At 42.9% G+C, this 27,120-nt stretch overlaps 1 protein-coding gene across 1 annotated transcript in view; it reads right to left on the minus strand.

Annotated features, from left to right (window-relative positions):
• Positions 1 to 90: 90 nt before the first annotated feature.
• dnah1 (dynein, axonemal, heavy chain 1) overlaps positions 91 to 27,120 on the minus strand; it is a 30,524-nt gene continuing 3,494 nt past the window's right edge. The window contains 67 exon segments of the mRNA XM_070838980.1: positions 91 to 334; positions 695 to 929; positions 1,122 to 1,328; positions 1,921 to 2,065; positions 3,238 to 3,368; positions 3,876 to 4,046; positions 4,328 to 4,504; positions 5,478 to 5,657; positions 5,887 to 6,057; positions 6,197 to 6,328; positions 6,991 to 7,149; positions 7,406 to 7,550; positions 7,657 to 7,853; positions 7,966 to 8,117; positions 8,294 to 8,489; positions 8,612 to 8,837; positions 9,362 to 9,522; positions 9,611 to 9,760; positions 10,139 to 10,258; positions 10,440 to 10,565; positions 10,944 to 11,075; positions 11,307 to 11,498; positions 11,608 to 11,775; positions 11,912 to 12,103; positions 12,181 to 12,366; positions 12,565 to 12,675; positions 12,771 to 12,962; positions 13,753 to 13,924; positions 14,056 to 14,264; positions 14,489 to 14,624; positions 15,082 to 15,278; positions 15,429 to 15,659; positions 15,892 to 16,070; positions 16,454 to 16,627; positions 16,751 to 16,908; positions 17,009 to 17,169; positions 17,380 to 17,520; positions 17,616 to 17,720; positions 17,835 to 17,993; positions 18,252 to 18,371; positions 18,497 to 18,691; positions 18,773 to 18,950; positions 19,043 to 19,197; positions 19,317 to 19,408; positions 19,503 to 19,689; positions 19,798 to 19,884; positions 20,150 to 20,299; positions 20,389 to 20,502; positions 21,069 to 21,174; positions 21,261 to 21,449; positions 21,548 to 21,661; positions 21,802 to 21,965; positions 22,110 to 22,250; positions 22,361 to 22,540; positions 22,642 to 22,747; positions 23,048 to 23,169; positions 23,305 to 23,469; positions 23,731 to 23,943; positions 24,196 to 24,449; positions 24,559 to 24,757; positions 24,849 to 25,004; positions 25,146 to 25,287; positions 25,410 to 25,492; positions 25,597 to 25,716; positions 25,896 to 26,121; positions 26,237 to 26,430; positions 26,581 to 26,731. Coding sequence (XP_070695081.1) covers positions 213 to 334; positions 695 to 929; positions 1,122 to 1,328; positions 1,921 to 2,065; positions 3,238 to 3,368; positions 3,876 to 4,046; positions 4,328 to 4,504; positions 5,478 to 5,657; positions 5,887 to 6,057; positions 6,197 to 6,328; positions 6,991 to 7,149; positions 7,406 to 7,550; positions 7,657 to 7,853; positions 7,966 to 8,117; positions 8,294 to 8,489; positions 8,612 to 8,837; positions 9,362 to 9,522; positions 9,611 to 9,760; positions 10,139 to 10,258; positions 10,440 to 10,565; positions 10,944 to 11,075; positions 11,307 to 11,498; positions 11,608 to 11,775; positions 11,912 to 12,103; positions 12,181 to 12,366; positions 12,565 to 12,675; positions 12,771 to 12,962; positions 13,753 to 13,924; positions 14,056 to 14,264; positions 14,489 to 14,624; positions 15,082 to 15,278; positions 15,429 to 15,659; positions 15,892 to 16,070; positions 16,454 to 16,627; positions 16,751 to 16,908; positions 17,009 to 17,169; positions 17,380 to 17,520; positions 17,616 to 17,720; positions 17,835 to 17,993; positions 18,252 to 18,371; positions 18,497 to 18,691; positions 18,773 to 18,950; positions 19,043 to 19,197; positions 19,317 to 19,408; positions 19,503 to 19,689; positions 19,798 to 19,884; positions 20,150 to 20,299; positions 20,389 to 20,502; positions 21,069 to 21,174; positions 21,261 to 21,449; positions 21,548 to 21,661; positions 21,802 to 21,965; positions 22,110 to 22,250; positions 22,361 to 22,540; positions 22,642 to 22,747; positions 23,048 to 23,169; positions 23,305 to 23,469; positions 23,731 to 23,943; positions 24,196 to 24,449; positions 24,559 to 24,757; positions 24,849 to 25,004; positions 25,146 to 25,287; positions 25,410 to 25,492; positions 25,597 to 25,716; positions 25,896 to 26,121; positions 26,237 to 26,430; positions 26,581 to 26,731 — 10,801 coding nt within the window. The 3' untranslated portion in view covers positions 91 to 212.

Below are 27,120 nucleotides of genomic sequence, written 5' to 3' on the forward strand. Positions count from 1 at the left end.
TAATAGTACACTAATCTGGCATTGTGAAAAGCAGTTTTATTACACTGACTAAATTTTTAGTTGCATGAGGTGCGTAGAGAAAATGTTTGATTTAATTCTGCCTTAGCAACCACAGCTGCACTCCTCATGTTGTGGGCTGCAAAAACAGAGATTCAGTGAGAAGACTGGCGTTTTTTCATTCATATGACAGAAGTGCAAGAGTGTGTCTGTATTTAATAGTCCAGTGCACAGATGAGGGCCACTCCCCGTTTGATCCAGTGTCTCTGACTGCGATCTGTAGGCAGCTCCACTGCGATCACATAGTTGGTGGAGTGACCGGTTGTAGACAGAGTCCCTACAAAAGCACACAGATGCAGTTCAGCGGTATGAGGAAACTTAAATTGTTTGGATTTTTTCTTTTTTTAACCGCTACACTGAGTAAAGTGTTTCTGAGCAGTGCCGGCACGAGGTGTTGGCTACGTGCTGTGGGTGGAAAATACAGAGCTGCACTTTCAGACGCTTCGTGAAACAAGACACTAACTGGAGTCTATTTTGGGGCGAGTAATAAAACCACCAAAGTTGATGCACACAAACACTAGAGCGAGCAGCCCAAGTCACACTGAAAAACAGGGGGAAAATGCTGAGCAAACGACTCAGTTAGTCCTTTCCTCAGTTAAAAGATTAATTTATTAAATGCCTGATTGTGTATACTGACCAGCACGTGTAAGGGTCTTGTAGATGGGGCAGATGTAGACCCCCGAGGTTGGAGGTTTGCGATGGGGTTTGGGGATCAGCCAGATGACAGCCATTTCTGTGTAGAGCTCCTTGGGCCTGGACTCTGTGAGTTGGCCTGCCTCGCCATCCCAGCGAGCCCCCTCCACGAATAGACCGTGGATGTAGCAGCCCGTGTTTGGTTTCTCTGTTAGCTCTGACACTGACTTCACCATCACCTGAGGGAGGGGGGAATTACAGTAGAGAAGTAGTAACGGGAAGATCTTCAGTAGAGACCATGAGAAATAAATCTTCAAACACTCAGTCACAGTCAGTTCAGAGTGGTAAATATGTAGTGCTTATACGTTTTTAGCTGGCGAGGCAGGAATAGGGGTGGTGACGTTGACATACTGTACAGCTCACTGTCTGACCTCAAAGTCAAATCCAATTGTGTCGATGGAGGCGCTGCAGCGACGGGCGTAATTCTGGAGGGTTCCAGTGAGAAAAGCCTGGGGGAAAAAGAAGCCGCTAATCCAAAAGACAGGTGGAATGCCGTTGTGGATCCATCTCTGCAGGAAATTGATCCTCTGAAGCAGGTCGGACACCCAGGAGGCCAGAGGCTTCAGAGACGGGTAGGCCTGGAGGGACAGAGACACGCGGACGGTCGAAGAGTTATGTATTCTTAGAAAGCAGAGTCTGGATTTATTAGGCCGGGACAGAAATGTCACTAAAGGCTCATCTGATGTCCTGCACGCTGAGATCACTCCCAAATATCAACTGTCTGAGTCTCATCCCCATACATCCGCATACAATAACACACATGCATGGCTGTCAGGAGATTGGTTCAGTTCAAGGCACTTTGACATTGTACGTGTTGAGTGAGTGTTTGAATAGCTGCATGTAAGAAAATATGAGAATGTAGTTAAAAATGACATTTACTTAACAGGAGAATATAATAGAATCAGGAGAGAATGCCTTCACGTAAATGCTGTATTTTGGGATGAATCCTTCAGCGACAATATTCAATAAATCTGTTGTAAATCTGTTATTTGTCTTTTATCCCTTTTATTTTTTATCATTCACTCTTTTTTAATGTGCTTTGATTTTATTCATGTTTTTGTTGTTTTTACCTTTTATCCTCTTCTGTGAAGCACTTTGTAACTGTGTTCTACCCAAATAAAGCTTATTATTGTTCTTTTTGATATGTTGCAAGTGTCGAGTGCGTCTTGCCTTGGATTTCCACATATCAGGCACCACATTGTTGAACAGGCTGTTGGCCATAAGCTCCAGTTCAGATGACATCACCACTAAACCCTTCAGAGCTTTCACGATATCCCCGAGACTCTGAGAGATGGCCGCCAGCAACTTGTTGTATCTGAAATACAAAACATACAAGCGCTATTTACTGAAGATTTAAACTGGCAGCATTGGATCAGACTATTAAACAACTACAAGAACACTTTATTAATTTCTTTATCTTTATTCATTTGATCGAGTTCTTACTGCCTGATATAACTTAACCTTGTAATTGGAGTTTATTATAGCAATATTAAGTCCTTGATTAGCCCAAAGACAAACTGTTCACAAAACCTGAGCAAAATATGTTCAGTGAAACCAAAAATAAACATTGCAAATAACATTAGGACGACAATTATAGGAAAAAATTAGAAAAGCTTTTAACACCCCATATGGTATAGAACGAGTAAAATATATTGGACTGTTGACAGCAAATAAAGTGTCAGGTACATTTCTGGACAAGTTAATGATGTCACAAGCTGTTCACACACAACCGAATGAAAAAATTGTTATTATTACAGTGTGAGCACAAAGCCGTACAATTATGGTCCCTGGGTGTGACTTTTGAAGGCTACTGGTTTCAAATAGCGACATGACATTACCAGTTACACATTTAATTATTATTTCCGACCTCAGAAGTGAAGTTATTTCACATTTCCACTGATCTATTCTTGCCACTTGACACAGCTACATATTATCATTGATGCTTTAATATAGAGGTTTCCTTCTCTGATCTCAAACAAATACCAAATGCTAGACATTTGTTTTCCTGCTGGATAAGTACTTTAAATAACTGGTCATTTACAGAAATGATAAAGGACAGCTTCATTTGCTGATATGAGTTCTGTAAATTATCATTTCATTTTATTACCACATAGTTTATTCTAGTTTATTTTACTGTCTTGGTCTATTCATAAAGCTCTTTTACACCATATTGGTCATTTAATTGGACTGTTGGAAAACACTTGGTAACTGGAATGCTAATTATGTTTATTATTATTGTTAGTAGTAGTATTATTAGTATTATCATTCATGTTGTAAGTTATCAGACAGACAGACAGACTGTCTGCAGGTTGGGGCAGGAAAAGTGTCTCATACATAGGACAGACCACTTGATTGTTAAACTAACAACATCTTTTCTGCCTTGATCATGAGTGTCCAGCAACAACACAGAGTGACGTGTGTTATTACATGAAGGAGAGCTGCAGTGCAGCCTGTGATGCTATCTTACAGCACGGCCTGTTACGCTACCTGATGACCTCCTGGATGAGCACTGTGTTCATGGACTCTTCATAGAGGACCGGGTACTTTTCCATCACCTCCTGAACCCTGAAAGGCTGAGGAATCTTTTCAGCGATGCCTGCCACGATCTCCTCCACTATCTATGGTACAGGAAGAGGCACCAGTGAAGCAGAACATGGCTCAGGCTTATTCCATGAATTTAGAAGAGGGGGCTTGACAGACACACATTCCTTTAAGGCTACTCGACCTCGCTCTGTTAAGTATGTCGGCTAAAATGTGTTAAAGGACCAACGTGTAGGATTTAGTGGCATCTAGCAGCGAGGCTTCGGATTGCAACCAATTCACCAAGCGGTTCACCTCCCTCTTTCTGATTGTGCAGAGAAGCTACAGTGGCCGACAAAGATTCTCAATTCTTTGCTTCTCCTTGTGCTAAATAATAAGTCTGATCCCGTATTTATCAGAACAAAAACACAGTGACTCATAGTTTCTATGATTAGTTATCAAAACTACATTACATTTTTGCTAATAGACTCCCTAAATCCTACACACGAACCCCCAGTGGAGAAAATTATGCTGTTTTCTCTCTTCCTGCATTCTCTCTTATTCAGTTAGTATGCATATGATACATAATCAATCGATATCTGTACCTCCTCCAGAGTTTTGCCCCCAGCAGATGCAGCTCGAGGCTGGAGACGAACCACGGCTCCCAGCAGGGCGAACGTTTCATTCTGGGCAAAGCTGATGTTTGCGTTGTCATGGAGACCAAAGATCTCAGGTGTGTCGTTGATGGGCAAACCTCGAATGTATGCCAAGTAACCCTAGGGTTAGAATTGCCATGACAACAGGTCAGTCGCTGACACCGACTGTCATCAATTAGTTTGACAGAAGTAGATGTGTTTTGTTACATACGTGACACTTTGCGTACTATTTTAGTGGTATGTTGCTTAGTTACGAAGATATCGTCATGTTTCATAGATCGCCTACTGGAGACTTTACTTTACAGAGAGTTACCATGTGATTCCCAGCGTTTGGAGTATACTAACTGATGCAGACAAAAGCCTAATGCATCACTCTTATCACAATGTACTGCTTATCAAACCTTGATATCCAGATTCGTGTCTATCTGCCTGTAGACTCCAGACGAAGAGTAGACATGATTGTCAGTAAGCACAGCGGGACAGTAGAAATCCTCCAACACACTGAGCAAACATCGTCTGTCCCAGTCATCCGTCACGCGGCCGCCATAATTAATCTCCCCTGCAGTGTATTTCAGCACCTGGACAGGTGGAGGACAAAACAGGGAGACAGACTGATGAACACACTCAAAAACACACTGACTGTGCTTCAAGAAACTTTAGCAAAACTGTCTTTCTTTTATACATAAGGTATGTATTTCTCAGAACTGCAGAAAGCAAATCATTCATTCACCATTTTTATCAGTTATGGACGATGGCGATGTAATTAATACTGACTCTCCTGCCTCTGCTCTTAAATCTCATGATGCAGTTTCTTTGGCAGTGAGAGCGGCACTGTATTTTTTTATTTGCAAGTCACTTGTTGGCAAACTTCCTGGGTATCTCACGTGTCTTTTTAACAATACGTCATGTTCACACTGCACTAGGACCTAAGACTATTTGGTCCTTGAAAATCATCATGTTAGTACTGAGAGCAGGAAACTGGCTTGTTCCACATAAGTGGAACAATCAGCAGATGCTTGTAAAAGTACAAAAGCTAATCCCTTTTAATCAGTTTAAAGCTCTGTTGACTAGCATGAAGTAGTGTGAATGCATGTTTTCTTTGAAGTGATGTTGTCCCTTATGCTGATGTCCTTGGCCTGTTTGCTTTAGATAATTGTTTATGCATCTGTAACATTGACATGTTTTGTTGTTTTATATGTACTGTAATCAGGGCGGCCTTGTAAAAGACAGTTTGCTCTCTATAGCCTTCCCTGTTTGAATTAAGGTTACAATAAAAATATAAAAAGACAACAAAAAAACATACACACATTCTCTGTGTGTAAGTTATGTTTCTCATTAAACAGTAAACGTATACCTCAACTATCCAAAGTCATAAAAAACATTTCAAAATAGCAATAAACTGTGAGCAACAGACGCGTTAATGCATGACAAGTTAAGTGTGATGACACAAAACAAAAGAGGAAAAAGAGGAAAAAAAGAACAGAGAAAACAAGAGAGAAACTGTTCTCTCAACAGGTAGTTAAATATAGACAGAAGCCTTCCCTCCCCCACCTTGTATGGGATGTCTTGGTACTCATCCAGGAACATTTTCAGTTGACTGATGCAAATGTTCAGGTCTCCGTCTGTGAACTCGTAGGGAATGTTGAAGCCGAGTGGGCCAAATTTCCTTCGCTCCAGAGCAATTCCATGAAAGAGACACAGAGACAGGAGCAAAGACTTGAGGTGTGCCATCTGGAGAGGAGAGGAGAGGAGAGGAGAGGAGAGGAGAGGAGAGGAGAGGAGAGGAGAGGAGAGGAGAGGAGAGGAGAGGAGAGGAGAGGAGAGGAATAAGTTGGAGACGCTACTTGATGTTCTCAAAAACAAAACTGGTTCCAAAAAGCAGGTTTTCCCATCAAAAGTATTTGGTAAAGGTTAAGGCAATAAGCAGGAACAGAATTAGTGGGATGAGGACTGGGCCGACCTGGGATGAAGAGGAGATAAAATCATCGGTGAGTCTCAGGTAGGTTTTCTGTAGATTGGCCTTGATTCCCCTGGGGGGCTCAATTGTCATCTTGGACCCATTTTGGAGAATGGACACTGGGAACTTGTTGCTGGGAAGACTTGTGAGCCACAGACGGAAGTCCTTGTGCACCTGTTTGGCAATTGTGGGAAATGTGGTGCCGATGGGCATCAAAAGAAGTAATTGACGCTATTAAAGTCAATGAAAGTCTTGTCTAACATACAATGCTACTGTAGTGTACAGTGTGTGTGTGCCCACTGCCTGCTCTGACCTTTCCTGGGTCGATGTTCTCAATGAGTCTCTCCAGGGCCGGCATCCAGCTGGGTGCCAGGTGACAGTTCTGGAAGAAGACCCACTGACCTCTTTCCATGGCAGCGTGCATCATGATCTCAGCCCAGGGGCCCTAAATCACACAAGAAACGACAGATGAATCACACGAGGAAAAGACAGACGTGAAGACAACAAGAACTGTGCCAAAAACAAATTTAATTTAAGCGACAACATCCATATTTCCTACAATTTCCTGTGGGATACAGCACATCTCCCTATAGACAATTTGACATTATGGAATTCTGTCAGGAAGGCTTAACAGCCACCAGATCACGTTAGACAGAAATGGAGGACAGGGTGATGCACCAGCCCAGCATGTGCCAGGTTTCTAACTCACATAATTGCATTTAATGTAATAAACACGTGCTGAAACCTATTGAACAGCCACAGGGGTAGTGTGCTGCTGGGAGAAGTGTCTGGCCAGCCTCTAGGCTCCAGGTTTGTGGACAGTGAGTCTGCATGTATCACAAAACCTGCAAATGATGTTAACATGATTGTTTTTTTATAGCTCAGTTTCTGTCTCCTGGAATGTAGCATCTGTCAAAGTATTATGGTACGCCCTGGCCTATGGTCATAAATAGAGAAAACAATTAGCACAGAGGTGGCCATTCTTAATAAAGATAAATGAGAATGGCCTGGTTCTGTAAGAAAGTGATTTACTCCAGGGTCAGACTGAGACAGTCAGAGAGAGAGAGAGCGACAGAGAGAATTCCCAGGCATCCCCCTGGCCCTGACCTGGCCTTGGCCCAGAGAGATGGCACTCATTTTCTTGGAGAACTGCATGACGTCAGCAAACTTGTAGAGGTCGGCGGCAGGGTCAGTGCCAGGGGACAGGACAAAGATGAGGGGAGTGGAGAGGGAGGACTCTTTGAAGACCACAGACAGGTCTGACGTCTGTGGGAGAGTTGGAGAGAGAACGAGTAACAAGCCATAAATACTCCTGTCACATACCGTAGAGCAAACAACCAGAGGTAATTGTCAGCTGTAGTTAGCATAGTTAATTCTATACAATGTTTGCACTGCTGCAGACCCCGCCAAAACAAAGTGAGCAGTTACATCCGTGTTAATACTACCACACCTCTAAGCCACTGCCACAGATACATGTTGATTTTAAAATCAGTATTAGGGCAAGAGGGAGGACAGGGACTACCTGAGGTTCTATGAAGCGCTGTCCCAGCTGAGCTGAGACAAAGTCCTGCAGGCCTTGAATGAGACAATCAGCCCTCAGACAGCGCAGGACCAGCAGCTTCTGGAACGAGTTCAGCTTTGTGTCCCACTCTCCAGGGAGGGGCTCCCTATTGGCACACGTACACACAGACACACCTTGTCAGATATTGATAGTGTCTCCATGTTACTGAGCGATTTGTTGCTTTTGTTGACATAGTGGTTTTCAGTGTGTACCTGTGAGGCTGGTTGCTGTCAAAAATTCTCTTGAAACCCTGCAGATGTTCGGTGAAGGTCTCTGCCAGATTGCTGAAGTTGTCCAGAGCGCTGAGGCCCAGGATGTCCTGCCAGGCTCGCTCTGACAGCCAACTCACTGCTGGGTTGGTCAGCTGTTGGACGGGCATCCCTCCTGACAGCAGGTAGCGCCACTCAGTCTGCCGCAGAGAGACAACACAGATTCATCAAATGCACTTGGATTAACTTAGAGGGTTTCCTACAGGAAATCAAAGCGGCGTGAGAGAGACCGGTAACCCTCCTGGTCCTCACCATATCTATTTTGTTCTCATTCATCATGATGCGAGCGCACAGGAGGAAGGCGAACATGAGTTTATGCTTCTCAAACAAGCTGCGGCAAACGTTGCTGTACAGGCTGAAGGTGAAAAATTCATTGATGTTGGCGATTCTCTTCTCCACTGTGTCTGTGGGACACATGTCAGGAAAATGTCAGTGGAAACAGAAACATGTTTTTTCCTTTACATCTGGTTTCAATGCCATGAACCATTGCTAATGATTTTTCCAGCTGCACCTGTATAATCCTGTGTGTAAACTTGCTGCCAGTGAGCATAATAGAATTCACTGTGGAATTTCTTTCTACCTGCGCTCTCAGAGTTGGCAATGCCAGCCATGAAGATGCCAAGGAACCACTCCAGTGAGTACTGGTACATTGGGTCAACATTGGACAGGTCCGATACACAGAAGAAGAGGATCTGCGTGCGCACAGCCACTGGCACATACTCCAGACGGGTGGCGTCAATGTCCTGCTCTGTCTTCTCTGCTGCCATCACTTTGGCCTGCCAGTAAAAGCTTGTGTTATGGGTTTGATGGCTAAAGTATCATATGAAACACTGGATAAGTGAATGAATCTTCATGTTAGGACACACTTTAGGACATATAATATCTCCCACTGTCTGACCTTGATCTCTCCAGCTTTGATCTTGGAAGCCTCCAACACCTGTATGAGCTCCTCATTGTCCACAGGGTTTCCCTCAGTGGAGCTCAGTCGGAACAAGATCTCATCCTCGATTTCTTTTAGCTCCTGTTTCATCTTGGCGTTGCTGATGATCAGCTGGTTCTTGGCCTCCTCCAGGTCTGGGCGTTCCTCAGCCACCACCTGGCCCAGCAACTGGTCCTCCAGACCACTGGAAACACAAAAGAGGCACTTTCCAACAAACGTACACTAAGAGTCAGACACAACTGTTAGAGCAAAGTTGATACCATAAGTTGATTGTGAAAAACAAATACTTTGGTTAAATACTAAAAACTGAGATCAACAGACCAACAGATGATTTTTCAAACCTACCAAATACATGGAACTTTCATTATTAATGCTTTCAAATGTTACTTATTATACTTATTATTATGCTTTGCACTTGTAACATTTTAATAATTATACCAGTTGTGTATTCCGAACGCAGTCCCAGGCCAAACAAACACTTGCTTTTTTCAAAAACACAAACTATTAAATCACATCTTGAGAAACAGGCCACTAAATATGTTTTATAGTTCAGTTCTTTACCTTCATAGCTGAGATAAGGAGACACAGCAGTACTGACAGACACAGCTTTATAACAGAGAGTAACCAAAGAGAAAGTAACCAATAAAACCTCTCTGTCATGTCTAAGCATTGGAGGAGGTTTGGTTTTGTCTGTTTATAGCGTGTTACCTGGGTGACAGAGTGAAGTTAATGAGCGTGACGTTGGTGGAGACCTCTGGGGAGTAGTGTGGGTTAGGCAGCTTGGTTGTGATGTACATCTTGAAGCTATCATGGTAAGGGATGACTGAATCACCCAGCTTCAGCACCGTGCCGCCCTGCTGCTTAAACGTCTAAAGGACAGTGTATGATAGACATTTGAAATAACACTGCTATACAGTACAAGTGACGTTTGTAATACATGTGTGGGTGTGATTTCACCTGTTGCAACAAGACTGGCTCAAGTGCAGGATCTAACTCCTCGCCTACATTCTCCAGGAGGCAGGGTTTACCAAAGCGAATGGCGTTCTCAAGACTGCGGAGGAAGTCCCGGTCACTCAGCTTCATAGCCTCCAATCCATTGTCCCGCTCCTGGGTGACAACAGGCAGAAAGTACGAATGAGCAGAAGATCAAATACGACTACAGACACTGAGGAAGCTTTCCAGAGGAGTTGTGGGTATTATGAGGAATAAGAGGTGACCCCAACGCTAATTGCTGCACAGCCAAAGCAAGTATCTGTGTATGTACTGAACCTAGTTATACAAAATATTACTGTGCTTACTTAATATGTGCACTGGATACCCCGCTATGTCAGCTATTGATACTGGTAAATAAAGTGTAATTACAAACCACACATGAGATATGAAGGGATAAATGAAAAGGGTGATATGGCTACCTTTCATGTCTGTTTGTCTCACTAGCACCCTCTGCAGTTTTGGTCATACCAGCACACAGAAAACTGTCCTCACCATGTTCTTTATCCACGTGTTGGCTTGTCCCTGAGGATCAATGAACAGAGCCCATCGCAGAGAGTACTGGGCAATGACACCATTCTCCACTGAGAGGTTATCCTTGGGCAAACCAGATATCTATAAACATAGAAATAAACATAAACAAAGTAACAAAGTTAATTCAAGCAGTCAGTCTGATGGTCTGTTAAGTATTCAGAAAGAAGATCAAAGCTTCAGTTCAGTGTGAACTCAGCATTAATTATGTGTTCTGATCTGTCTTAAGACCCCGAAGGTGAGCTGATGACAGGTTGGATCTGACCTGCCACGAGCGGATCTTGACTGGATCTCCAAGGGTGTTGATCAGGTTGGGTTCGTCAGTGTGTGGAACTCTTAGCTCTGTGAAACAATGCAGCCATTCCTCCGCCATGGCCGCCCTGTACTCTCCCTGAGCACAAAAACAAGGCACTCTCATGCAAATCACCCAATAGCGCGGCAGTGATTAGCACATACAAATATACAGTCTGTAAATATAGGAACGCTCAGAAAAAAAGTGACACGCTATGGCTAACCTACTAAAAATCAAAATTCACTATAACTTAGACTAATGCTTTCAAGATTATTTAATGATTATGTTCAGATTTTATAACTGTAACATGTCTGGTTTTTAGATCAGACTACTGGAGCAAAAAAAAAAGTTAGTGTCACAATATTAAATTTTAAAAATGCAGTTGATCGTGATGGGGAAATTAGTATGTATATACACTATACTGTATGTATAAAGTATAATATGGGTAATGCAACTTGTATATTATAACCCACTTACAGTGAAAGGGCCCAGGTATGCTACGTATCCTGCAGATAGAAGCACATCGCCTGCCACATTATTGACCATGTAGTCCAGATGTTGGACTGTTTCCTTCCAACGCACCTTCTCATCCGCCAGTCCGCCTATAAGCTGGAGAAGATCAATGCATCATGATGACAAATGTATCAATATTAAAAAAGTAAAATATTTTGAGACTTAATGAAGAAATAGACAATATTATCTGCATGTTGTTTTTACTACGTATGTGTATCCTGTTCCAAACCACCTCTCTGGTCTCTATCTTGTGCTGCTGTAATGCTAAATATCCCCCGCTGGGATCAATGAAATGTTGTCTTATCTTATTCTATCCCTCCTTCTGACCTTGTCAGCTCGGACGAGGCGGGCCTCACACAGCTGATACTTGTTGTCCAGCTCTTCTTTCTTTGCCAGACAGTCTTCGTACTTGGCCTGCAAAGTGGCAATGCCGCCCTCCACCGCTGCCAACTTCTCTTTGGCATCATCTAGGATGCGCTGGGTCGCCGCTAAGTCCTCCTGGGCCTCCTGGAGAGCTTGCTGTACGAATATTTACATTTCCAGTGTTAAGAGAACTCTCTTTAAAAAAAAAAAAAGCATGCAAGTGCAGTGGCGAGATAATGGCTCAAATGTGGATTTCAGTTTTTACCCTTTTAGGTTCCACGGCCCTGGCCACAAAGTGATATATATGCATGGCTCGCACCCACTGGCAAATGGAGGTACAGGCTTTGGAAACCTTGGCAATGGAGGCTGGCTGGAATTCCTCATTATCTATGTAGGGCTGCACTAAAGTGATCACGCTATCTGGGATGTTTTCCTGCAGAAATGAATAGTCAAAAACTGAAACTTAGAGAACTTCAGAGCACGAAATCAAGCCGTCGCCAGACAGACAATGACTACACACACTATACACACAACGACATGGCAGAAAGTCCACTTGTTATGGGCTCTACCTTATCATACTTGAAGAGGCTCTCTAGAAACTTGCCAGGGTCTTGTAGCAGACCCTTACCAGGTTCCCAGTAGTCGTCGACCTTGGTGCCAGGCTTCTCTCCTGGTACCCTTTTGGGTTTGATGCCTTTCATAATGCACACTGCCTCAATAACTAGCTTCACCCCCTGAGGAGGTCGCTGCATTGCTCGCACCTGGAAAAAAACATTCACACGTATAACCTAACAATGCAAGACTATTTGTAGACATCTTCATCATGACGACCTCTGACCTCAGTGACATCGTTCTTGTTGAGTGACTTGAGGCTGGTGAGGGCAGCATCCAGGGCTGGCAGAGCCTCGTCCAAGTCTCTCTGGGCGTCCGATGCGATGGCTCCTGCAAAACGGGCTTTCTCTGAAGCTTTGGCTTCCTCTGCTTGCACTGACTTCCTGGTCTCCTCTGCAACCACTGTGTCTTTCTGGCAACACAGAGTATAAATCACATTCAAGGTCCATAGGTTAAAAGCACAAAAACACAGATCATATATGGGTTTTTGTTCCACTGTCATTAATCTCTGTCGTAGTCAAAAAACAGTGCAATTCTACGGAATTCAGAGACAAACTATCAGATATTTTACATGGTTCAGACATTTGTTTATCTATTTCTTTTTCCTTACTTTGATGGTCTCCATAGTAACTTCAGTGTCCTTAGCAGCCTCCTCCAAAAGAGGTCTCATCGTCTCCAGCTCCTCCTGCATCTTACTCACATCCTCGGCTGTGCTAAGAAGCTACAGGATCAAAGAGCAGCAGGCGGTCAGTTAACAGTGCTAATTGAATATATGTACACACATTACAAATTGAATCTCTATTATTTCTGCCTTGCCTTGTCCAGGCCTGTTTTCATGCGCTGTCGAGCACTGCACAGTTCTTGCTTCTTGCGTCCAATGAGATCTGAGAAGATTTTGAGCAGTTCCAGGTAGCTCTTGGGTGTGACGTAGTTGTGTCGAGAAAGCTCAGCAAGGTACTGTTCACACCTCTTGGCTACCATCTGGTGGATCTTCACACACATCAATGTCTGGAGAAGGGAATCAATTAGGTTGGGATTAGGATGAGTTCACATTAACCAGTTATTTCCTTTCAAAACAATGTGTTTACCTCTCTTATTTATAACTTTGTCTATGATTACACACTAGTCATTTAACCAGTCTATTTGTGTTCTCCACTCTTGTATTCCTGTCTTTGCCAGTGCTGTTTTTAAACCTTCATGCTAATTAATCGTTAAGTGGACAGCTCTAAGCAAACGTGTGAGTGCACCCAAGACACATTGAGGACACACTGAGAGATGGTCTGGACACACGTGACCACATTATGTAACCATTGTGAAGACGTATGTGTCCTGGGTCACATGGAGGGGCTGTCTACTCAGTTGAAGTCCTCTGGCTAAGCAGAAGATATGCTGATATTAAGGTAAAATTGAACTTACTATCAGAACTAAAAGATATAAAAATTTGCATTAGAGATGTTTCTGGTGGAACAGTGTGTCCGCTTGCTGAGCTCCATAAATCAACCTAAAATACAGGAGGCATTGATATTTTAATGTTTAAATATTTTAAATGAAATGTTCCCAGTCTTTTATAAATATTTGTAAGAATGATGTTTAATTAATTATATACATAGTGGGGCAATGAGATTTGATCACTTGAGATACATGTGAGGACGCATTTTAACGGCAGGCGTGAACAGACGTACTTAAAGTTGTCACCCATGACGCATGTAAATACCATACCATGTAAAAAACAGGGCCTCAGACACACACACACACACACACACACACACACACACACACACACACACAGCATCCTCACCAGTCCTTTCATGGCTGTGGGGCTGGATTCTAGCTCAGGCAGCTCATTAAGAAACGATGTGGCCACAGCCTGCAGAGCCTCCTCTGGCCAAGCACTGAACCAGTCTATAGTGCAACATGTCACCAGTGAGGGAAACTGCCTCAGCCGTGCCCGAAACACCTCACCGATAGGACTGCAGAGGAAGAAATGAAGAGGAGAGGTGTGAGTCTGCAGGAGGGAGGGTATGAGATGAACAAAGATGATGGAGGAACTTATTTCAATTCACTTATGACTGAGTGAAACAAACTTTGTACAGTTCCTAACCTCATGCAGAGCACAGTGTGGATGTTGCTGCGGACCCTCCTGATGTAGGCAGCCATGAGGTTGGCTTTAGTTGGCTGCTGGCCCAGGTCTTGCACCACTGGCTTCATGGCTGTCAGGATGCGCTCCTGCTCATCTGTTGCGTACAGGTTGGGGACATCCCCAGAGTTCAAAATGTTGTTGATATCCTCCAGGAAGGACTCGCTCTTAATCTGAGGGATTGTGAATGTGAAGGTACTTGTGAGTATAAAATTGTATGTGATTTTGGGCTATAAAAAGCTGCATTGCGTTTTGGAGAGAACAGATACACAACTTACATTACATCCTTAAAGTCAGTAACATCTACATTTTGCATTTTTGTTTATGTTCTCATTCAAATTAATGAAAGTGCCAAGAGTTAAACAGCATAGTCCTGGTACAGAAAGCTATTGTTTACCTGTGTGTCTACAAAGAGGAAGGTGATCTGCTGGTCCTGAAGTCCAGCCTTCAGCATGATGCTTTTAATATCTTCTCTCCACTCTGTCTGACCATAGTTTTTAGCCAGCTCAATCTGGAAACAATCATATTCTGACCTGAACATGGAAAAACACACTATGAGGATGAAGCCATAAGTTACTAAGAGGACCACCAACAGTAAAATGTTTATATTTCATGGTTAAAGAATCTTAAAGGAGTTTTATAATCTCTACAATTTTAAAGAAGCTCCTACTTGTACCTGAATTATCATTCAGTCAATAAATTATCCAATATTGGCATAAATCAAAGGCAACCAAATGTTGATTGTTGATGTATTACTGTATCTATCTCATGTTATCTCATGCCTCATATTATAGACGCAGACAGCTGCCTATAAAGAAGACATCAGTCCAAAATGTATGTATGCTGTAGAACAAGTTCAGCAGTAACATAACAAGTGTAGAAAACACAGAAAAACCAGCAGTGTGATCCTTTAAAAAATCTAATATTTGTGTCATGAAAACTGGATTCAGCCTGCTGTCATATGAGCTATACAATGTGTGGGAATCTCACATATGTGAGGCCAGCTTAGTGAGTGACTGGCGTCCGCTGCCACCCACGCCGAGCAGCAGTGCGTTGCCCAGAGGCTGGCGCAGGATGCGGCTGATACGGCACACGTGCTCAATGGCGTCCATGAAGAGCACCAGCTTCATCTTGGTGGTGCTGATCTGGTTGTAGTCGTCCATGTATTCCTCCATCACTTTCACCAACTAGATGATATGATATAGAGGCGAGAAAATCAAACCACTATGGTGAAGTATGCAGTCACTCACATTTACTATAGAGTGAAAAAACACATCAATGAAGGGCACAGGAAAACACAATGTAACTACTGTTACTACTACTACTGTACCACTTACCTTTTCCTTGTCTTCTATGAGTGTGTAGGCTTTGCGGTCAGCTCCAGGAATCATGAAATCTCCATATAGAACAGGTTGGCAGGGCACAACCTCTTCAAAGCTACAGTCAAACTCCTGAATGCAGTCCTTCAGGAGCCGGGTGAACCAGTCCCTGTCCTCAGCACACACCAGGCGGTCCTGGAAAACCCTGCAGCTTTCGTGGTACCACAGCTGCAGCAGCCGCAATTTGTCCTGAAATCACCAAAGTCACGCTACTTTTACACTGGAGATTTTCAGATGGAGCTTTGAATCCTTGGTGTGTATGTATGTATCCTTAGATCAAACTTCTACATACATGTTAATCTAGGGCACCCATAACGTTTGTCACATCTATTGTCAGGGTGACATAGTTATCCCTCTGTGGCACCAAAGAAATAATAAGGTGATTATGTCAAATTAATTTGATTCTATTGGATCTGCCCACCTCTATCATTCCCGCCTCAGCCATGAGGATGCCCTGGAAGACTTTGGACAGGTCTCTGAGGTTGAAGGTGTAATGGGACTTGGCTGGAGTTGGGAGGAGCTGGGAGGTGATTGTAGAGTAGACCCGGATAGTGGCATCTACAAGAAGCTCGTTCAGTGGCTGGATTTCTGGAACAGGTCCTGATGAGAAAAAAGCAGGATAGGAGAGAGAAGTGATAACATTACAACATGAAATGCATGTGAAAATCTACTTCCACAAGCTTTGGTCAACAGTTGGTGTTTTTAAATGTCATCTCTGAATGAAATGACTGAAAATGACAATTATTCAGGTGTGTCTTGTATCCTCCTCTATCATACTAACTTGTTCTGCATATTAAATGACATTTTACACACTTTACACTCTTGTCTACTTCCTTTTTCAGTGTCCCTGACTTACTGCCTGGTTCCTTTTTACTCATTTTTCCATCTGAAAGAGATCAAAGATTCAGTTAGAAACTGAAATTTCTCTTCCCTGCAAAACCTGTCCTGCCAAAACCTTTAAACACACAGCAGCACCGACTAACCCATCCAACTGCCCAGAATGGTGGAGAAAATCGTATTCTTGCTGGCATCCTCCATTTCAGTGAGAGACAGGAAGTTGAAGTGGCGTGTGAAGCGCTGGGTGATGGGGTTCCGGCCTCCACCTGGGGGTCCCATGGCGCAGGCAAAATTGATGTCCACTATGTGCTTGAATGTACCTGCGGAAAAAGGACAGGAAAAATAAAGAGAGGCTTAGTGATAATGATATTGTAGTCATCAAGACACACTCTAGCAATGTACTATTACTGTAATAAAACAATAAAGGCTCCCAGTTTTCTCACCTATCTGTTTCCTGTCATACCAGCCTCCGTGGTCCATCCACTGCCTCAGCAGTTCAATAGGAGGCTGAGCACCGTAGGTCTCCAACATTGGCATGTTTAGGTCATCAATAAAGAAGATGAAGTACTTCCCTATTGGAGGTGCAAACACACCTTTCCGCCTAAAACATTCATCATTGAAACGTTGAGTCACAAACATATCACACATGTATTTTGAATGACGTGTGGTTGGATGGACAGTGAGCTGTAGAGCAGGCGTACCTTTTGTCTAGTTTACTGTCAATGTAATCTTGAGTCTGGTTGGCTGAGGTGCGGGCAGAGAACATGAGGAAGTGTGTGATGTATTCAGCAGGCATGTTCCTCAGCAGCTTGTCTGACATGGTCAGGGTCTTTCCTGTGCCAGTTGGCCCAATACAGAGCACCTGGATCACAAACAAAGACAAATATTTATCTAGTCTAATGGTGTTTTTTCACGGGAATGTAAGCATTCAAATGTAAGGCATTTATTATTGGATATGTACTTCAGTACAAGATGTTCAGTTTATACAGTTTTGACCTTTTTTTAACGTTTATTTCAGACTAAAGTATTTGTAGACACTTGGGTGAAGTTCAACTACAATCTATGCACTCACAAGTTTCTTATTGGTCAAAAGCATATCCATGAGGAAGGACATCCTCACTGTGTCAGCAGTGGGAACAATGATGTCAGCATAATTTGTTTCTGGGGTGATCACAACACTCTTTGCAGATTTCATCCAGCTGACCCACTGAACCTAGTGAACAGACAAAAAAACAACTGTGTGAAAAGCAAAAAGGCATCTGATGGTCTTTCATGAAACATCTGTGTGATTACGCATCATCTGTTTACTTTTCTTTCATCATCTTCATCATCGTCATCCTCCATGTTACTAATCCCTGCGTCATCAAGCCTGTAGTCATACACCAGGGCCTCCTCTGGAAAGCACAGCTGAATCTAGAGGACAAATACATTTGCTCTATCAATAGATCTATCAATAAATAATCCAGCTATCAATTATATTAGGAATAAATTGGTATTGGGGTGCTACAGGAATGACCCTGAAATGACCTTTTCTTCTGCCATCTTGTTCTTGAGCCAGGCACTGAAGCGCTTACAGCTGGCTCCGTCTCCTGTGGCACCGACACTCCACACCAGTGAGAAAAAGAACCAGGGCTCAATCAGCTCCTTCAGACGGTCCAGTTTCTTTCGGGGTGGGGGCTTCTCACCCTACAAGACAACAAAGGATTAGTTAGAGGATCACAAGCAGCACAATTCAAATAAACAGTACAAAAAGGGCTTTTCATTACTTAAAGTTGCACTCAGTAACTTCCTGCACATTCATTTGGACTGAAAATGTTATTGACATGATAGAAGACACGTTTCTGATTGAAAATGCAATAAATACTGTAGGTGTAACCCAACAAACTCAAGGTTTTTCAATGGCAGAGCATGTTGGTTATTCTAACACAGAGAAGCTGCACACACCTCTTTAATGTTGAAGGGACTGAAGAAGCAGTCTATGAGTTTAAGCAGACTACAGGTAAGGTTGCTGTCCAGGGAAGTAATGACCTCCTTTACTGATGTGCGCACAAATGTGATGGAGTCCTGGGTAAAAGTACAGAAAAATAAAAAACAAAGTCAGTACACTTGCTTTTACTATCAGAACCTACTTGAATTTAAAACCCTTAGGATTCCCTGCTCGCCTCTTTCAATTACGTCTCCCCTCTCACCTGCAGGAACCTTTCAAACAGGGAGGCAAGCTGCTCTGTGTACGGTTTCAGGGCTTCAGGGACCCGCTTCAGCCAGCACTCTGTAAAAGGGATGAGGCCCAGAATACTGGGCTCCAGGTAGACCATACCACAGCGAGACACTGTGGCTGGAGACGCCACCGCCAAGTCTTGCACCTCAAACATCATGGTCATCACCTGCAGGAGGAAGCCACAAAAGCTCTGAATACACATGGGACAGAAGACAGCGCAGAGGCAAAAATTAAAACTTGACCTTACGTCACTGAGCTTGATGATCTCTCCAGAGCTAAGGCACAGTTTTTTGTTGTCATCCAGCACAGTGTTCATGTTCTCAATCCACACAGCATCCACTGGTCCATCAAACATGTACCACTTTTTGTCTTTGTCCATGGATGCTGCACCTCCACGGATAAGAGATGAGAGGATACCATCTGTCCTGCAGGGGTGGACAAAAAGGCAAAGTGTGTGAATAAAATGTAGGTCTAACTCTTCTGTTCTGTAGTTTGTATTGAAAAAAGTATCACTTACCACTCGTGTGTGAGCAAGTCATACTCCCCGTAGAGCTGTCCCATGGTGATAGACTTGGGATTGAGGACATAAATCTGAACTGCCTCATATACTCCACCACTCACAGAGGGCTGGCCTTTCAGAGCTGTTAAAGCTGCACCTAGTATCTCATAACACTAACACACACATCAGTAATACAGTACAGGACTCTGCACTGGAAAATCATTCAGTCAACTTTGAAGAGCTGTGGATAAACCTGGAAACAATATAGTGATAATATAGTAAGTAAACTCACCTTGGTTTTACCTGATCCAGAGGGTCCCACCAACATCAGGCCATGTCTCACCACAGTGGTCTCATACAGCTGAATGCACTTACTAATATATCCTGCAAACACCACAACACTGTCAACATGTCACCCTAAAAATACAGGTAACCACATGTCAGAAAATTAATTTTCTGTGCTTCCAGAAACACAAACCATCCACATCTTTGAGGTTCTTCTTAGTGCAGACATTACGCATGGACTCCTCGAGCGTGCCATAGTTGATTGGCTCCTGTTTCGTCTTAGGGAAGAGATCGGACACAATACCTCTGAAGAGCTTCAGGTCGTCCTGTAAAAACTTTGGTACGTTGACATCTTGGATGGCCCGCAGACAGATCAGCTCCTGGGTTTCAGAAGAATTAGATACGTTAGAGACGAATGGAGTTTTTCAACCTGCTGTCAAAATGTGTGTCATGTTTTCTTGCACTTGAACAAAAGAAACATTTCTAACCTCATTCATGTCGGGGTTTTCTCTCTTTAGGTTTCCCGCAGCTGAGATCACAGTCTTTACAGCTCTCATACCAAAATCATAATGATCCTTCATATTAAACAAGAGCAAAAGTCGGCACTTCATTACATATTCAGTATTCTTATATAGAATATTATTAATATCATATAAGTACACATCCATGGAGTGTGTAAACATGTGTTGTATGACAATATTTTATACTCTAATGATGTAAAATTAAAAGGTTTGAAAAAGTAATGTCCCTGGACAAATAGCAAATTTTCTTGCCAGACAGAATTATATTTAAGAGATTAAGCTGATTATTATTATGATCTCCTCTGAATCCATACAGTACCTGAGAGCTGAGCTGTTCAGAGGAGAGCTTGAAAGTGGTGGTGAGCTTCTTGGAGAGGACTTTGGCATCACTGAAGCCAAAAGAGTACAGGGAGATCTCAGCTATCATAGCGTAGTCAGGTACCATCATGGCAACGGGACGAAACAGGGCCTGTAGAAGTTATGATATCTCATTTATTTTGAGCCCATCTGCTCATCCTCAGCGTTACAGTCATTAAAAACCAAGTTATCATTTCAAACCTTGAGATTGTCAGGCAGTTCAGTGCGTCCAGCGTATCCAGGATTCATGGTGATGAATACAGCACAAGAAGGGACCAGAGAGATCTCTGTCCCTTCAAACACAAACCGCTCTGCCTACACACACACACACACACACACACACACACACACACATACACACACACAACTTTACTTGCAGCAAGATTTGCTACTTTAAGAATCACATTTTTTTTACATCATTAACTTTAATTCTGTAAAATGTATTTCAGTGTTGTAGTTGGCCGACGTACTTTCTACATGAGTGAGCAATGTAATCTCTTAAATGAGGTAATCTACATTTTATACATTAATCAATATTCTTGAATTCAACTATTGTAAAAACTGGCAATGCATGAGACAGAATGTTTTACTGATATTACAGATAACTTAAGTTGCCATTTTTGCACATACACAAATATTTTTCATTTTACAGTTATACAATCACATGTGACACTAAAGAACCCCTTTTTAGACTATTAAACCAATGAATTTGATCTGAACACGTTTCAGGCCCCCACATCTCTATCCTGCCTTTTTCTCTTCTGTTGTTTTTACCTGATTGTACCTCTGTCTACCTACTTTGCTTCCATCTGTTTATTCTTATTATTATGAAAGTGTACCACTGTACCAGTGTGTGAATTTCTAGTGAATGTGCGTCTCACCCTTTGCTGTTGGGCCTTTTGTATAGTGGTGATCTGTTGTGCCACCACAGACAGCACTTCCACATCGATGCGATTAAACTCGTCAAAGCATGCCCAGGCTCCAGAGCTGCAAAATGGAGGGCAGATGGTGGAAGGTTTGTGATATTTGATACCAAAACTGACATTCTATCACACTTTAGAGTTGCCTCTAACCTGGCCAGTCCTTTGAGAAACTTGCCCATAGCAATAAAGTCCAGCTGATCAGAGCAGTTGAAAACAACCGTCTGGATAGCCAGAGCCTTTCCCAAATCTTTCGTGGTTTCTGTCTTTCCTGTCCCCGCTGGACCTGCAGGAGCCCCTCCGAACTTCAGATGTAGAGCTCCCGTTAGGGTCAGGTAGCATCTGAAAGGCAGAGAGAGGTGTTTTGGTTGTTCTCGTTTGAAAACACAAATATGACGTTAAGGATAAATAGAGTAGACAGCGTTAGACTTAACAACGACCTGTCAGTGAGCGGGGTGATGACCAGACGTCCGGAGTTACCAAGGTACTCATATCCATACAAGAACTCTGCATTCACTGCGCGGATGTACAAGTCATCTTTTGCCCAGTAATATCTACAAACAGTATCAGATAAGTATCACAGTCATTCTACACCAACAGTCCTGAAATGTGAAAGTATACAGTGGATTCAAAGACTGGCAGTGACAGAAGTGAAAAGTAAAACAGTCACAGAACAACAAAACAAACAGATAACCTGAGCTGGCTGATCCACTCAAAGTCATTGACACTTGAAACCTCCTGCTCCACCAGTTTGGCCGCAACATCTTTAGCATGGACCTCTATGACGATAAGGGCAGACAGCACAGCTCGTTGCATCATAGACAGACGTCCTCTCACCAGCTGCACTAAGTCACCCAGCTTCAGAAACAAAGGAGAAAATGTTAAGAATGTATGCTATAGAGTAAAAACAGTTCAGTGCAAACGAGAGCAATACATAAAAGAATGTGTAGTTGTCTCACAAAGTGTTATTTAGTTTGAATATTGTCCAGTGTAAGTCTATACCTGTGTCTGTAGTTGGGGATAAAGGCGGTTGGCCAAGTCTCCCTGCTCCAAGGCCTCAGACACCTCAGCAGTCCAGAAGACCTGGCAGCCAGCTATCACCACTTGACCAGGCCACGATAACACCCACTCCACACGAGGTTGCTGTGGGGTCAAGAGAGCAGATACAGAATTTACAAATGCTGGACAACTTAAAGTTGCCTCAAGAGTAGATGACATTTAAAAACATCAAAGTGAGAGTCAGGGTTTCAGACCTCAGGGTAGACTTTTAGCGAGCGGTCAATATTGTCCCTCAATGTGGCCTTCATAGATTTCTCAACGTCCCTGAGCCAGTCCTCCACGTTTCCAGTGGGCCACACGGGCAGGAACAGCTTCACCTCCTCCCCTTCTCCAGAGTACATATGTGTGATCTGTAGATCTGACTGGAATTGAAGCTGAGAACCAACAGAAGTCTCAGTTGCATGGGGTGTGCGTGTAATATTTTCAGTAATACATGAGCAGAAGAACTGTAAGGAAACCACCAGCAAGAACAAACCTGTGCAATGTTCTCAAAGCATTTACGCAAGTGGGGTTGTACTGCAGTAGGATCTTTGGTCTGGGACAGAATCTCCAGGAGCTCATCATCTGACAGGAAGTAAAACCTACAAACAAATATTCACTGTACAGTACGTTTTACAAAGTCTGTGCAATTAACAGTGTGTCGTAAATTAGACCACTGACTATTTAGTTGTTGTAAACCATTGCTGATTCAAGAAACCTTTACTTTTATAAGAGATTTGCTTGTCTTTCTCTTGGTATCATAAATTCCTACATTTAAAACCAAAATCTAAATCAAGTTTCTTGGTGTCGTCAGTGCATCAGTGCTACAGGGAATGGAATGTGGAAAAACTGAATCAAAATGAGCGCCAGGGGAATTTTTGGACACTTTCGGTCAGGCTTACCTGGGGAAGGAGCTTCGTTTGGTCTCCAAGTACTCACTGAGACCTTTCTGCACCTGTTCCAACAGTACGTTACACTCTTTCAGTTTGTCTAGTAGACGAGCATCTGGACACAGTTCAATCACCTGGAGATAAACACAAAAGCACACATTGACAGTATACAATAAACAATTGAGCATCTTTTTAATCTATCTCAACACCAATCCTGTATAAAAATAAAACCTTTGTCCTTGAAAATGAAGGGTTGTGGAAACTCTGACCTTTCGTTTAGTAAAGGCGTTCTTCATGACCCTCCTCCATGTTTGCTCCATTTGCTGGTATCTTTTTCCTTCCACAGGCAGTTGCTGGTTGATATCATCAGAGCTGAAGATGGGCTCCAAGTAGAGCCAGGAGCGCTGGCACGTCAGCCACTCCTCCAGCACATCCTGAAAGCACCAGAAGAGGGCAGGAGCACAACATTAGACACTGCATGATAATGATACATGACACAGGACCTGAAGTGAGTTTACCATGAATTACCCATGTTGTGGGGACATAGATCTGTTTACACAGTCATGTTGTGAGGCCTATGTTGTGTTGGTTTATGTCAGGGTACGGTTAGAGTAAGGGTAAGGGTAAGATTTAGGCAAATGAAAGTTATGGTTAGGATAAGAAGCGTGTGTGTTTGTGTTTATGCATGTGTGTACTTGAGTCATTCTGAGCTTGCTCTCCCAGGTGTTGATGCGTCCCTCAAAGGTTTTTTTGTAGGGAGAGAAGGACATGCTCTGTGTCATGACAATGTGGTCATCCAGCAACTGGGAAGCTTCATCGGGACTCTTCAAGATGTAGGTGCCCGTCTCCTTGTGGGGCAACACATCAAAGACGACTATCGCCCACTCTTGTTCCATTTTCTCCAGTGCCTGAGTGAGAAGGTGGGAAAGCAGCCACTAATTTTAATGAAGATATTGATATTCAAACACTGACAGTGACACTTGACTCCCCTTACAGGTGCACCTATTGTGAAAACTGCATTTTAACTTTAATATTTTGTTTCATGTTGAGATAAAAAATAAGCTGCCTAAATCCTGTCCAAACGTTACAGTTGCACTGTGATAATTAATTCATCACATAACCTATATAAAAACAACTAAACCCTTCATAAAACACTGTACCTGCTCGATGGTGTACTCTTTCCCAGCCACCTCGCCCACATGAGCTATGTCATCCACGTGGTTCTGGAGGCCAAGCTCCAGGCAGCGTGAGAAGGTCAGGTTTGCTTTGGGCTTGACTTTAATCTGAATGCGTTCTGAAAGCATGTCCCAGTGGCGGCTCCTCATACCCGGGTTCCTTAAGCCCTGAATCAGAGGGACGTGAGGACGGAAGTCCTCAATCTTCTCGCGGATGACAGTCGCCACCATCTGGCAGTCTGGTGTTGTGTAAGACAAGGAAAGTGCACCCGGAAAAAAGCATGTCAGATGTATTGACTATCACACCTCGCTTTGCTGAGTTTAAATGGTGATAGATGTGTTGCCTACCAGGGATGTCCTTGAACTGTTTGATACATTTGTTCATGGTCTTGTGGGCTTCTGTGACGTGGCGCTCCAGCTGCTCAGGGTCGATAGAAGACAGCGGGTCACTGAGCCAGCTCTCATGACAACGAAGCCAATCAGAGGTGGTGGCCCATAGGTCTTTAAAGGGCTGGAAGTCCTTTATTAGCTTCTGTAGGTGATCATACTGAAAAACACATTTACATTTCATTGTCAGAATGATGGGAATAATCTGGAATGACAAGATGTATCTCGAGTTGCTTGATGCTTTCACTTACATTTGTGACGGGAAGACCAAACAGACGTTCTCTGGTGTTGTAGATTTGAGCCATTTTCTGGCACTCCTTAAGCTGCTTGCTTATACGCCTGACCTCGTTGGCCACCTCATGGGCATGATCAATGCTTGCATGGCTCGCAAACCCTGCAACCAGTATCTATAAACACACAACTACAAGTCATAATGGGGGTCCACTTTCAGACGTGTACAAATGAGGCTGCGAGTTTGGGAACATTTCTGGAAATTCAGTGAAATCCAAATTGCCATTGAACGCAAACATCTTTTTGGCTCAGCTGACCTGTAGAGAGTTCATGCGCTCCTCAAAGCTGTTCAGGTCAACCTGCTGGATCTTACGGAAGCGCTCCTCATCCTCCACATGCTGGACGGCTGTTGCTTCAATCTGGCTGATTATCCTATTAGGCCATCTAATAGCTGTCCACCTGCACAAATGAGTAACAATGAGTAATCACTGGAACAATTCACTCTAACCACTATGAACCGAACAAATCACTCTCAAATTTAATTTCAGATTCAAAAATTAGAATGACGCTTTTACACTTACTTTTTATTAAAATCCTCATCTGAAAGACAGTAGCAAAATTCTTCTAGTAGCTCGTAGTCTGACAGGATCTTGTCAACAAGCTCCTGTTGTGGACAGATTGAAAAAAAAGAATCAGGTTTATAGATAATGTGACCCTTCATACGACACATATAACAAAAATGGCCAGTTCATGCCAATCAATGTGCACCTTGTAACTCTTGAGCTGTTCTGGGATTTGCTTCATCCAGTCCCTCTTCTCAGTCAGTTCCTCAATGCTGTTGGGCTTCTCGCGTAGCTTTCTACTCATTCTGTTACACTCGTCACATGCCTACATGCACACAAGGAAAGAAAATTAAAATAAAGCAATTTCAAAAATCAGGAAAGGGTCACTTTCGATTAAATGTAGGTCCTGTGTAGAAATATGCTCAACACACCCATGCAGTATATACTGTATAATTAAGAACTTTATTTTTCATCTGTTTTCTGGCCTCTAAACAAATGACTTACATCATCAACCCGCTTGCGTAGCTTCATAACAAGACGGTCCAGCATGGCATTGACTAATGCCTGTCTTTTGTTAGAGAGAGCCTGACGTACTGCCTCCACACGGACAAAAAACGGACCAATGACGATGGAGGACGGCAGGGAATTTTTGAGCCTCTCCTTATCTTTGAGAAGTTGTTCCATCTCTTTCTTTACTTCTTGGGATGTCCGTTCTGCATGAGTGTGGGATCTGGCAGAGAAGACATTAATGACTCCACTTAAAGAGGAAAGCGAACTGATGAACGGATCATAACTCTGACTGAAATTGTGGGAAACCTTGTGTATGTAATATTAAACAGACTTACTTGAGGACGGTTTCTATGTCCAAGTTGTATAGCTCTAAGTGTGTCTCATACTCAGCAGCGTAAGCCCTGAGAGGTATGGCTGCTTGTACCAAGGCGTTGCGGATCTTCTCTCTCAGCTTAATTACTTCTGGTTCGAGCAAATTCACTGACTCGAGCACCAGATCCCCACCGAAATATATGTTCAGCAACACAAACTGACATAGACAAGAGAGGAAAAGCTAAATACTCAGCATCATTGCCACATAGCACATACATGTCATTATTGTCATCGAGAGAACACGTTCCATCATCACATTTTCAATCTAATTCTCTGTGAATCAGGTGACAGCAGATTTTTATTTTACCTTATCAAGCTGTGGTACTTGTTTCATAGACAGAATGCCCTCATCAAACAGGTTAACAACAGATGTTGCAAATTTGTCCAGGGGAGAGCTGTAATGGACACTAGTCTGATCCAGAACCAAGTCCACCAGGAACAGGGGGTTCTTCTTTGGCCTATTTATGGAGAATGGACTAACATTACCGATGCAGTACTGAATATTTAGCAGTAACAGGTTATGTCACACACACTATCAAACACTCTATAAGTGTAAGTGAATACATATTATATATATATAGTATAAGTGAACTGCATATACAATGTGTAACTGATTCCGAGATACAGTCACAGAATAAGAAAACATGAACGCCTATGAGCTCTATCAGTCAATGAATTGATAAGTTGATGGACAGAAAATGAATCACCAACTACTTCAAAAAACAAATAATTGTTTGATTTATTTTTCAAATAGAAATGCCCCCAAAAAATTCGGTTTTAGTTCCTTAGGATTTGCCGCTTTTCTCTGTTTTGTATTCTTGTAAAATGGATATCTTAGTTTTGTACT

Source organism: Pempheris klunzingeri, chromosome 2, assembly GCF_042242105.1.
Source record: "Pempheris klunzingeri isolate RE-2024b chromosome 2, fPemKlu1.hap1, whole genome shotgun sequence".
Classification (NCBI taxonomy): Eukaryota; Metazoa; Chordata; class Actinopteri; order Acropomatiformes; family Pempheridae; genus Pempheris; species Pempheris klunzingeri.